The sequence below is a fragment of the Lichenostomus cassidix genome, chromosome 1Aa, assembly GCF_008360975.1.
Source record: "Lichenostomus cassidix isolate B80296 chromosome 1Aa, HeHo_3.0, whole genome shotgun sequence".
NCBI classification, from domain to species: domain Eukaryota; kingdom Metazoa; phylum Chordata; class Aves; order Passeriformes; family Meliphagidae; genus Lichenostomus; species Lichenostomus cassidix.
The window spans coordinates 53,181,625-53,194,454 of record NC_139480.1 but is presented as its reverse complement, the minus strand read 5'-3'; the positions used below and the strand labels follow the sequence as shown (position 1 = coordinate 53,194,454).

The following is a 12,830-nucleotide window of genomic DNA, read 5'->3' as shown; positions in this document are numbered from 1 at the left end:
AGTCACTACAAGTGTTGTAATTTTTAGAATCATCAAACATACAACAGGGAAGAAAGCACATAATGATGACTCCTTTTCCCTGATAACAGCTCAGAAAAGAAGGCAATTTTTCCTAACCTTGCTCACACAAGGAAGTTTTGAGTAATGAAAGCAAACTGAAGAGCTGAACTTTCATTCAAAATGATGAATGTTCTACACCTTTTCACTTCAAAAACGAATAGTTATGAACAGAAACAAAAGTTACAAGTGAGTAACAAAGGGATACTTCACTAACAAACACTTTGACAAAGCACGCATGAACGCTTCCCTGTGTGCCTGGCGTGAGCTCAGCTCAGGATCTGCTGGAACACACTTCTGTCAGCACTGACAGTGCTGAACCCCTGTGGGACACCAACACACACACCCACAGACACACACACACACACATGGCATGGAGATTCTGAGCGATACGAAATAAAAATGTGCTGCAGTGAAGTACTTACCAATGCAGGTTCGGCCATCCGAGTGCAGGGCATACTTCTGATGACAGCCACACACAGGACCAGTATCTGTGTCATCACAGGTGTGCTGGCAGCCTCCATTCCCATAGTTACAGGTTACTAGTTAAGCCCCAAATGAATGTGTATATATGTATATATAAATAAAATGACAATGAAACCAATTAGTCTTGAGGGCCTTTCAGAACACAGAAGAGCAGTAATATACCAAGACATAAGGCAACATAACATTTGTGATTGCAATTCTTTCTACTTCTTCTTTCTGCCCCCTCCCTTATGCTTGTCTCATGCCCTAGCCTCAATCCATATAGTGAAGAAAAAAAGAGAAAGAAAAATAAAAGCATTTTCCCCAGTCTATTTGTTATTAATAATTTTTGTATGACTCTTAGCCAATTCCATGAAATCCTAAAAGCTACGTGCTTCATATCCATGAAGAAATTGACAGTCTACCAATACACATGTATATTTTCAAGTCTATAGACAGCATCTCTCTTTTGCTTCCCCTTCATGCTCTAAGTAGAGGAAGCAGAGACCAATTAGCAACAACAACATAACCACAAAAGTCTTGAAATCTACTATATCAAGTACTGGCCCTCCTAGAGCAACAGGTTTAAAAATAAAACAGAAATTGTTTGTGGTTTTTGTTTCTTCTTTGTAACAAAAAGTACACAGTTGTTGTGGCTCTGCCATGCACTGGCCTCAGCCAGGAAGGAAGCACTGGAGATGCCACTTTCACTTCAAAGCATACAGTGAAAAACAGGTTTTAGCAATTCAAATGTCCTCTGGTGAAAAAGTTCTAAACATACATTAAAGCAAACATTTTTCATGAGAGTAGGTAGAATTTTGAAATTCACATGAATTAATACATCAGTTTTAATTAATTTGCCTTCTTATATGATGGATTTAATTTCTGACTGCTAAGACAAACTGGTTTGAATATATTAAGCTGGCTAGCACCATTAATAAAGCCTCTGACTTGCTCCTTTTTCATTCAGTCTTTTGCAGCTGCACACCTTGATGCTGAATCACAGTTCTGATCTGACTGATTTCTGAATTCAATTTACTGTCTTTATTTGGACTAGGTTCTTTATTGGTACATACCTACTGGCAGATACAGCAGAAATATAATACACCATTATTTAGTTATATACTCATCATTTCAGAGGACTTCCGTGTTTTGAAACGTTATGGTTTCAAATTCAAATGCTGACTACACTAACTTAAATACTGACTCTAGTAATCAGAAGGAACTTCCTCACACTGGTCTTAGCAGAATTTTCCTTCTTGATAAGAGAGTTTATGAAAGAGTCAGGGTAGCAAGTTGCAATGTAAAACACAGATAATGACTGACAGGATTTGAAAATCATGTATCTAACTCTAAATTGAGTTTTTATCTAATGCAAGAGGGCTAAGCTTATATATTTTCCCACTGAACTCAGTGACCCTGCTTTAATGCTAGCTTCTGAAAATGGAGTTGACCGGAATTTTCCATCACAGTAACTAGAAATGAAATATCCCACCTTTGGTGGGAGTGCCTCAGCGCTGAGCAATCATGTCACTCTCAGTAATCATTGAAGTATTTAGCTTTAAATGGAACAGTTCTAAAAAAAGCAACTGAGGGAGACCCACCACAGCATGCCCAATAGAATTCCTAATAAAACCTCCTGCCAGCCTGGGAACTACAAGTTTACAACTTCAGACCCTGAATTCTGGCAAAGATCACAATAAGAATTGTCCATCTCTCGAGTGAGTACAGACCTGAGGCCACTACAGGTGCAAGCATCCTTGGTGCTCCCCATTGTACACTTGGAATAAAAGTCTCATTTTCAGAGTTCTAGAGGGAATAGTTTTGGTGCCTAGTGGTAAGAACAATCTCTGAGAAGAGAGTCTGCCTGGATTCCCACTCCTCTTTTCAGGAATATTGCTGTCCTATCCAGTTGGAAAGAATGACATGGGAAAGATGGGGAGACCAGCCTGACCCACGTTCCATTTTTGGAGCTTGGCAGTTTGTGCACTAGACTGGAAAATGGAAATTGTGGGTTCAGTCTAACCAGACAGAGGAGGGAATACATCCCAAATCATAAGAATCCTAAGCTTCTGAGGAATTACAGCACAAAAACCCCTGAGCAAAAGCCAACCTCAGGCATTCTTTCTCCTTCTCCACTTTTACAGCTTAACTAGTAAGTTTTTTGGGTGAAAAAATACTGGAAGCAAATAGTTCTGCTTTGCATCAAATGGAAACAACATTTCTTTCCCTTCACTACACCACAACATTTTGGCTTTTATTTTTGATGCAAAACAAACAAATTATGTCAATTCTTTATTCTTAAAGCTCCAACCTTTCCAATGAAGACATCCTTATTCCTTGACCCCATATGCCTCCAGGACTGTGCGGAGTTTCTATCCTCGTTGGACTGCAGTGCCATCACAAATTACCTTAAAGGTGTTGTTTATGCCAGATGTTTAAACACATTTCTAGCCAACTGTATTTTTATTGAGGATTTTAAAGCGCAATCAGCAACAAAGTGCGTATTTAAAAAATGTGACTGCAGTGGTTATTTTTGGCATTCCTTGCTGAAAGCCTCTGCTGGCAGAGATGAAAATATCCTAACACACTTGCTCTGACCCACGTAATATGAGGAACTTTTCCTTACTATATTTGTCTATGAAAAAAATCGCACTAGACTGATGGCATTTATAGTAAATCCTGCAGAATCACACACTTTTACAGTTTCCTTGCATATTAAAGTTACTGGTTCCTGTTCTACCCAGTCCATGAATACACATGTAGGTCAGTTCCTTTTCCTGTCTCCTAGAAACATTGGTAAATTATGTTTTTGAACGATTTGAACTTCTGTCTAGACTACAATTTATTTATTTATTTTAAGCAACTTGAGCCAAATTCTGAAGCTTGCCAGCTCTACAGGTGAACTTGGTACAAAATCCAGTTGTAAAATATGTCATTTCAATTTTCTTCCAGTCCCCTTTCTGTGGCAGTGACACAGTGGGAAGTTTCTCTTGCTTAGAGGAAAAAAATCATAATTATTTAAAAACAAATGGACATCCAGATCTAACTCCATTTATGTCAGAAAGAATTAAAGCAATATTAATGAGAATTCACAAAGTGTTCTTTTTAAAACTATTTCTGATAAATTTGGACTCTGTAGCTATGCAAACAACCGTGTGCTCATTCAGAGTCTGCTTCAGCAAAGAGGCAAACGAAAAGAGGCAAAATGGTAAATTCTGACAGTCACAGATCACCTTAAAATATCATAAATCATGTTACAATAAAAGAGATGGAAAATACTAAGTATTTTTTTTCACCAAAGGAGAAGACACACATATCTTTTAGAACTCAGACATACTTATCCCCACATGGCAGATTTAAAACCACAATAACACCATCTTTTGACAGTGCTTCAGCATTTGCATATGTTTTAAGTGCAATCAAAATGCTGGGCTCTTTCCCTTAGTGGGAGAAATACCCTGCACAACAGCAGAGAAGCCCTAGAATGCCACCCACCCACTGTGTGACATGGCCAGCACTGGCAGCCAAGTCCCCGGTCTGTTCTCCCAACACTTTTCTATGGGAATGAAGAACTTTAGGGCTGACACTGGGGCTTCAAAGTGCCTTCAAACCAGGAATTCTTTTCACTGACTGTGATGCTCAGGGTCCTGTGCTGTCCTTCAGCCCCTATGGGCTGGCAGCATGGTATAATGTCCCTACCTGCCCACCTGCCCAGACTGGCACCAGCAGCATCTATTCTGTTGGACTGGGCTGAGCCAACAGTCCTGAGACACAGCTTGGCATGTTAGCAGGGCTAACATCCGGAGAAATATATGGACTAGTCTAGAAATGACATTTGGATGATGAAAAATGAGAAACAACTGTCAGAAAGAGAAATGACATCTTAAAGAACAAAAAGGATTTTAATGTACATATTCCACTGAATACTGATATTGATATTCCATGCTAAACTCCGCAGAAGACAGAAAACACCAGAATTCAGCTTCGTTCTACAGCCTAAATCCTGTTTACAGTGCTTCTCTGAAGTTTCACAGAACCCTTTTTCTGCTTTCTTCTGTCTTACATGCCCATGATAAGAAGTACTTGAGAACATATGGCAAATTATTTAACCTAGCATAACCATTTACCTTTTACCTTAGTACCTGGTAACTTAAAAAACTTCCCAAGACAACATTGTCTTGATTTTGTCCACATGTGGACTGAAATATATACTATGGCTTAGGTGACACAGAATTTGTCACAAGACAGATCTTTTGTTTTTGTAGAATGGACTTCTCAAATGAGCATATTGTAATTTCAGATAACTTAAAACCTGCACTGTTTTGAACTAAACTGGCCATCAAATATATAATTTATGGAAACACATGGGCATCTCTTTTTTATGTGATAAAGCTGTGCATGCAACATTGCTTACATGATTTATTCTAGTATGGCTTTATGTTTTTAACATTCTGGAGATCTTCGTAGTGTTAGCAAATAGTTGCATGAGGACATCATCAGCAGGAGCTGAAAAGCTGCCACTTGGCACAGGTAGGTTGGGATTTTATTGTAAATGTACCATACGGGATTTTTAGAATCACTTTGTACTAGCCTTCCTGCTCACTTAAATACATTATTTTCCAAGGAGGCAGATAGAAACAGCTGTAGATAGAGTTACCCAGCATTTTTCATTAAAATATTCAGCTTTTACTTGTTCATACTCTTTTAGGTTGCCATTTGCAGATATGTGTATCTGCTTTAGGTTTCCTCTTATTTTTAAACTTCCAGCTAAGAAAGAGATGAACACAAAACGTCTTGGTTTGTTCATATTTGGGGGAAAAAAGTCTTCAGTTTATCAAAAACTTAATGCAATCATGCTCAGGAGCAGGATCTTAGTATCTCTCATGGATACAGAAGAAAGAAGAGGTAAATTCTCATGTTTTTTCAACATAATCTGGGACCAAATTCAATGCTCTGAAGTCTCTTCTTTCTGTTGCCAGCAAGCATCTATGAAAATTACTGACAAAGCATAATCTTCTTCTTGGCTTGTGAGGCCACTGAAGTGGTTTACAGGAGTATCAGCAAACTCCCAGAAGCTGAAGCTTACTGATGCTTTGGATCTAAAGGATGCAGCTCATCTGAGGGATCATGTATGGATCCGTATGATTCTGCTTGGTGTATTTCTAGGTGGTCTCTTGAGGTCCCTTTCAGTCTCAACACTTCAGTGCTTTCTCAGCATGCTGGGCAACTACAAATCCCATACTTAAAATTTATACTAAGAAACCAATAAGGCTGCAATCTCAAGCTCTCAAAAGGTACAAAATACCTGACTTCTTGTACATAGACCAATTGTATCATGATAATTATCCTTAATGACAAATGCAGAAAACACTCTGGTTTCATTTAGTGCACAGTGAAGCTGGGGAAAGTGAGGGATGTGGAAACAGCTGGGAATCTTTTCTCATCTGCTGCAGAGTGAGTAGCAATCAGAAATGAACTGTCAAGAAAGAATGGTCTTGTTCAGACAGTGAAAAGAGCCGTAAAAACTCTAATCTATTTCTGCCTTCGCTGTGAAATTCCTACGTAGAGCTTGGCAAGTCACTTGAATCTCTTCTATTACAGGTGACTGATATTATATTTCTTTATCTATGGCATTTGCAACTACAGCTGGAGCCGTCAGGAGTTTGGCTTGGATCATACCAACGTGCTATAAATGCTTAACTGGGTTCTGTGTGGCTCTTGTTAATCACCTATCAGTACTAAATGACTTTGACATTAATATCTTTATAATAATTTCTCTTTTGTAAGATAGGCAAACCAGTACTTTTTAAATTGACCAGAATGTTTTGAAAATACATTACAAATGCCTACAAAGCACTTTGATATTACAGTAATGAGTATCATGGGAAAACCCACAAGGAAATTAAAAAATTTATGTTCACAACAGGGCTTAAATACCGTGCAGCAGGAAAGGTGTGAAACTAAATTATGGAGAGGAAGCTACTGAACACAAGCTTTTTTAATGTGCACTCACTATCATGGACACTGAATGAAGCAAGAGCGACTGCCTTATCAGCACAGGATGGTAAATGATTAGATGGCACGGGATTATGTCATTAGGATGTAGTGACAATCTCATGATGTGTGCATAAAAAGCAGGGAGATTCCCTCCAAATGTTTCTGCTTTCTAACTTATTTTAGCATCTTCCTTGGAGGAACACATGCATTGTTACTAAAGGCCTTGGGCCTATTCATTTGAAAACCTCTCCCAGTGGTCTAATGGAATTGCAAAATGGCTGATAAAAATTCACCTAGAGATGAATTAGGTGTACTAAGAGGCACTAAATTCTCTACCACCTGTTCACATAAAAAAACCAGAGCAGCAAGCTCTGACAAACCCTGAAAGGCATGGACTCCTGGAGGACCATGATAAATCAGCATAATTAAGAGGGATACAGGATTTTCCTAGGGGTACATTGTACAAGGGTACATCAGACCCAGCTAGTCCCTGTTATACAGGGTTACAGACCTAGTCCAGGCTGGCAAGGGGGAAGCGTCTTTTCCAGCTCTTCAGTACAGCTGCACTGAGTAGCTGCAAAACTGCAGCCCGAGATTTAAGCCAATTCCACTGAAATGGTTAGCTAGGAGAAAGGTTTTTTTAAAAGCTGAGATTTGGTTTCAGAATTAGACTTCTATAAATAGCTTGCTGTAATCTCACAATTATTGTCCCAGGCTATCTGGCTACACCTTTATACTTCTTTGCATTTGGAAGGACTAGAGGTAGTTATTTTAAATAAGAGTCTGGAACATACTTGCTATGGGTTTAGAGGCTGGTGTACTCTGAAGTAAGCTCTGCAGCCTTGGAGAACTCAATGTGCCTACTTAGAGGTCTGTCACCAAAAGTTCATTATACTTCCAACTACAATATGAACACCAGAGGGCACAGAATAAATTGAAGTTTTCACTCCATGAAACCTTCAGGACTAAGAAATAATGTTCCAGAAAAAGCTCTAGTCCTCCTGCCACCATCTCATTATGAAAAATGATACTGAAACTCCCAAAAACCATGCAAATTTGAGGAAACAAATAATAACAACGTAAGTAAACAACCTCCCACACTTCACCAATGTAGCTGATGTTGCACTCCAATTAACAGCAAGCAATGTTCACTTCTAATAAACACTGAGAATGAAAATTACCATAAAGGCATTTTTCTCCATTCTTTTGCCTTTGGCCCTGTGTAACCTCCTAATATTGAGCAGAAATCAGGCTGTACAGTATTCTGTGGCATTTTGTTGTGATATTTAAAAGTGATTCTTTTGACTTTTTGTACTTGGGAATTAATATAATCTATGTGTGTTTACACAGTGGAGATCTCAGGAACAAAAGAACTGAAGTGTAAGGAAGACTGTCTCAAAAATACTGGCCCTATGCAAAGCAGCAAACAATTCATGTTGTTTTGCTGCAATTATTTTTTTCCTTCTGTCTCTCTCAAAGCTACCAAGAAGGAATGCAAGTCAGATCTAAGACTCACTGAAGCCATCAGAAAGACTCAGTTCTCAAGCTTTCAGATGACAATGCTGAGGTCAATTTTTCAACCTGTACAGAACCATTTCTAATTTTGTGGGCTAATGAGTATCTGTATCTTTGGCATCCCAGCTTCAAGAATATATCACTCTGGGATTTTCTCTGAAGAACAGTATCTATGCTGCAGCTGCATGTTTTCCAAGTAACAAAACTAGACTGTGTGCAGTGGAATCAAGACTAGAGCAATCATTTCTGTCTTTTAAAAAAGAGGCGCTCACTCCCTTAATTTGATAGCTCTAGTGGGTGTATCAATAAATTCATTAGTAGACTCATCAATGCATCCTCCTTTGTGGACCTTCAAAATATTGCAAGCCAGAATCCACTATGCCTTATTCATATCACTTTACAAGGAAAGTCTGGATTAAACTGATCCTTCACTTTTCTGCATTCATACGAAAGGAAAGTTGTTATCATTTTGATAACTGAGCCACTGCCAACATTCTATTATTCAGTCCCTCTTATCCATTCCCAAATGTACCTTCTACAGCAAAAAACCCCCTCATTACTAAAATTACAAATCACCTTTAGCCAAAACAAAATTAACTTTTCTGGAACATCAGAACAGTGAAGAAAACAAGACATTTTGGGGCATTTGAAATTTAATCTTCATCTACCTACATTTGCAGTCCTTCTGGTTTTTGGCAAGTTCAAAGCCAGGTCTACATTCACAGGCAACCCCACCTTTGGGTGTCTCCCGGCAGATGTGTGCACACCCATGATCTTTGTTCATACAGTTCATACCCTCTGTAGAAAAGGAAAGAAAAATAGAAAATATTAGTATTGAAATAAGATTACAAAATCAGTCTGCATGTCCAGTCCTCCAAGAATTTTATCTGCAACTTTTATTTTTCATCTGGACAAGACAAAAGAACAGAGCTGAAAAGTGATATATAGTCAACAAAACAGTGTAATAAAAGACAAACAGCCTCGGGGCAAATACAAGCCCTACTGTGTGTCTCTGTTTCATGTAGAAACTTGGGATTTCTCTATTCTGTATCTATATTCTAATCTTTCATGAAAGTATAATGGATTTAAAGGATAGTTCAGGAAGTTGTCTGTCCCACAGAGCTGAATAAGTGATTTCACTGTTATTTTTTTTCTTGTATAAATTCAATGGCTGTTACTGTCTGGTGCATTTTTATTTGCCTGTTAATGTGCTTTATATTTCCTAACACAAAAAAATCTGCCAAGTATAATAACTAAGCATTTTTGCTTGGATCTGTTGCTTTGCTATTTGTTATACATCTCATTTCTCTGTCATCTACCATAAACAACACAACTCCAACAAACCTACTACCACTTTTCTCTTTGACTCTATTAAACAAAACACAGCAGCTGTTCAACAAATATCTAAGTGCCATGTGTGGATTCCTGTTAATGTTTATGCCAAGGAATAGTACCAACCAGCTTTCTTTTAATCATCATAGAGATAATTTTAGCTTTCTAAACCATGTAAGTGATTTAGAAAATGAATGCACCTTATACTCTTAGAGCCTTTCATTACCGTGTTAATTCAAATCCCACATATTCACAGAAATCTTGAACTCAGTTCTTATGGGTCAGCATCTAACATTCCTTGTGTGAACGAAGGCTAGCTAGATTTGCATTACAAAGCCTTCCCAGACTTCCCCTTGGATATCTGACCTGTAAAGGAGAGACAAATTCTCTCAGAGTGCACAGAATTCACATTGTAACTATGCTTGCTACACTGAAAACTGCATGTGTTGCCCAAAACACTGCTGTAAGCAACATCGGGGTGGACTCTGCAACTCATTTGGTACTTTACAATGTGTCTACTCCTACCTATTCTAGGAGAATTTCTCAAAACTAACCCAGTGTAAAATGTTCAACTTAAACCTACAGTGACAGTTTATTGTAAGTAAATGTTTTTTGTGTATAGAATTTTGAGGAGGAAACGCCACAGAAAGTCAGTCAGGGATTGCCTCAGGGGGACAGAAGTTAACAGCTTCAAGAAGTTATTCACACTCCTCAGCTTTACCTCTGAAAGGTTTGTATTAGCAGAGTAATGAAAAACACACATCACCCGTGTGTTTGGGTATTTTTATTCACCTCTCCTACAAAACATACCAGGATCTCAAATCTCACCACCTATGAAAGCCAAATTATAGAGAACAGATATATTTATTTCTCCTAGATTCCCCTCTGTGCTGTCTTTGAGTCTAAAAACTTGCCAGAACATAGTAAGTTACTATGACCAAGTAAGTTATTCTTTGTAAACTGCAGCCTGGATAACAGATGCTATTGAGAGATACAACACATACAATATGCTATAACACACCATCCTATACATCAAAGTGAGGTATGAATGCTTTGTTTGGCTGAACAGATACAAGAAACCTGGGAATGGCCTTATTGAAGGTTTTGAGGCATTTTATAATCTCTTTCTCTCCACTTCTCCCAACAAAGGATTTCAGACACAATGTGTTTGACAAACTGCATTCCTGTGCACTGCGCTATGCTCCGAAAGGGATCTGGGAAAGATAACACATGGCTGATTGAGTCCCACTGCTGAGGCTCTGAGAAGAGAGGAATTACAGAGATGAAAGCAGATATTTAATGGCCCACAAGTGTAATCAAGCAAGTGATTTTTCAGTGTTTACTTGCAGATACCGAATATCTGCTGTTATTAAGATCGCTTGGGAAGACAGAAATTGTGCACTGCTAGAAATATTGGGAGAAATCAAAGATGAGAATCCTTACTTGTAGAAATAAAAGTGATCCTGATATTTGTGTGTAAGAACACTATATTTTAGTTACTGTTTAATTATTACAGCTATTGCATTAATCAGAGTTGGAGCAAAACTATTTCAGTTCCATGTTAAGCAGGACAACACCATAGAAATCTCCTGAGCCTGAAAATTCATTATTTTAAAAAATATAAGGTTTTTCTGGTGAAATCAAAGACCATTATTTTTCAGTCATGAGCAGGAACTCATGAATAACAGAAATTCTCATTTTTATTTTAGTGTTTTTCAAAATCCCTAAAAATTAAATTACAAAAAATTCCTAAACAAAACCTTTTTAGCCTGAAAAAATGATTGAAATAAGAATGCAGCAAATAAATATTTTACCTTGCTAAAAAATGCAATCTAACCCAAATCTGTGTTAATTGGCAAATAGTTTTAATCATTCAATATTTTAATTTTTTCCGCAAATACGGTATTTGGCCAGATGTCTTCTGTATCAATCTACATACCCAAATAATTTATGAACCACTGTTGACAAAATTTACTGTTTTGCAAGTTGACTCTTCAGACAATACTGAATCTTTAATGATGCGCCACAAAAGTAACACTAAAAATACAAAAATATGCTAAATACCTTTCTAGCACTAATCTTAGTTTCTATGCAAGTGCACATAAACAGCAGAGAAAAACACTCCTAAAATGACTTTGTTCAGTATTCTCTTCAGCAGGATGTAGTCCAAACTTTAAAATGAACTAGAAATACATAAACCCCCTCAAACTTCTTTTCCTGTACTGGAAGAAGTGCCGTGCTGGTAATAAAAGAACTGCTCTGATAACTGCTCACTCTGCTGCCACAGAAGCAGCGAGATGTTTGCGTTATCATTTCTCCTCACAACTGCCCCAACCGAGAAAGAAAGCTTTGCAATATTTTAGTTCATGTTTAGCAGCCACCTAACGTGCACGTGCTTTTTCCACAAGGGGTTCAGAGCGGGAATAACAGCATGTTAAAGGGGGATGTTCCTTCAGCCTCTCTTGTTGTTCAGCCCCAGGACAATGGGTGACCCAAGGGGGAGGTGGGCAGTGTGCTTCAGCCCCACTGCCACAATCAAGGCCAAACAGCTTTATTTGCAGAAATGGCTGGAAAACTACTCATTCAAATAACAGAAACATGATAATGGAAAAATTGCATGGGATTCTCCTGCTCATTTATTTTTCTCTTTGTCACCACCAGCCCCAACTCAGCAAATGGGTCCCAGCACCAATGGGTGTTCCGTGCTTCGCACAGTGCCCCTTCCTTGAGCTGACTAATGTAATGCAGAAATAGGACAGAGAAGGAAAACACCCATGGAACCGTTCAAGGCCTCTCCCAAGTCAGTACAGAATGATGCCCACAGCAGTTTTACTTGAGTGTGTTGCACAGCCTGGTCAAAGTACCATGACACAACGGATCTTCCATCCAAACCTTAACCAGAAAGTATTTGCAGAACTATTTACAGAACTACACCTTTTGGTAAACAGTTTTGTGACCCATCCCCCTCTCCCACTGTGTGAACATCTCCGTCACTCTGGTTCGGAACACAAGGAGTTGTTCCAAACTTCTCTTGATTTTTGCAGGGCTCGGTGTGTCCCAGCTTCTAGAACTGATGGGACTATGGGTCAAGTGAAAAATCACATCTCCCAAATGAAAGGAGAGTCTAAGAGTTGATAAGACAGAAGTCTGTACATCAAAAAAAAAAAAAAATCTTTACTTTATTGGCATGACACTAAAATGTCCAATGTTGAAAGGTTCTAGGTTTTACATATTAATTGTTAATAAAAGCAGTGTTTTAATTCCATATGCTGCTACTGAAGGTAATCTCTAAAGCCAGCACAAGAATGGGTGCATGTCTCTTCAGCAGTGCTGGCAGACAGTAAAATAAACTTCTGAAACACAGACACACTCTCAGCAAATTCACCTTACAGACAGCAAAACAAAATCCAATGGAAAATATAAACAGGAAGATAAATGTCACTTAAGAAAAGAAAGCACTA

General features: G+C 38.3%; 1 protein-coding gene across 5 annotated transcripts in view; it reads right to left on the bottom strand.

Annotated features, from left to right (window-relative positions):
* SCUBE1 (signal peptide, CUB domain and EGF like domain containing 1) overlaps nucleotides 1-12,830 on the bottom strand; it is a 181,067-nt gene that overhangs the window by 78,028 nt on the left and 90,209 nt on the right. For 4 of the 5 annotated variants that reach the window (XM_085048991.1, XM_085048990.1, XM_085048992.1 and 1 more), the window contains exons 5-6: nucleotides 8,710-8,835; nucleotides 483-599 (exon numbers count right to left, since the gene is read on the bottom strand). In XM_085048991.1, the coding sequence (XP_084905117.1) occupies nucleotides 483-599; nucleotides 8,710-8,835 (243 nt within the window). The remainder of the gene's footprint in view (nucleotides 1-482; nucleotides 600-8,709; nucleotides 8,836-12,830) is intronic. The other variant, XM_085048993.1, reaches the window with a different exon arrangement.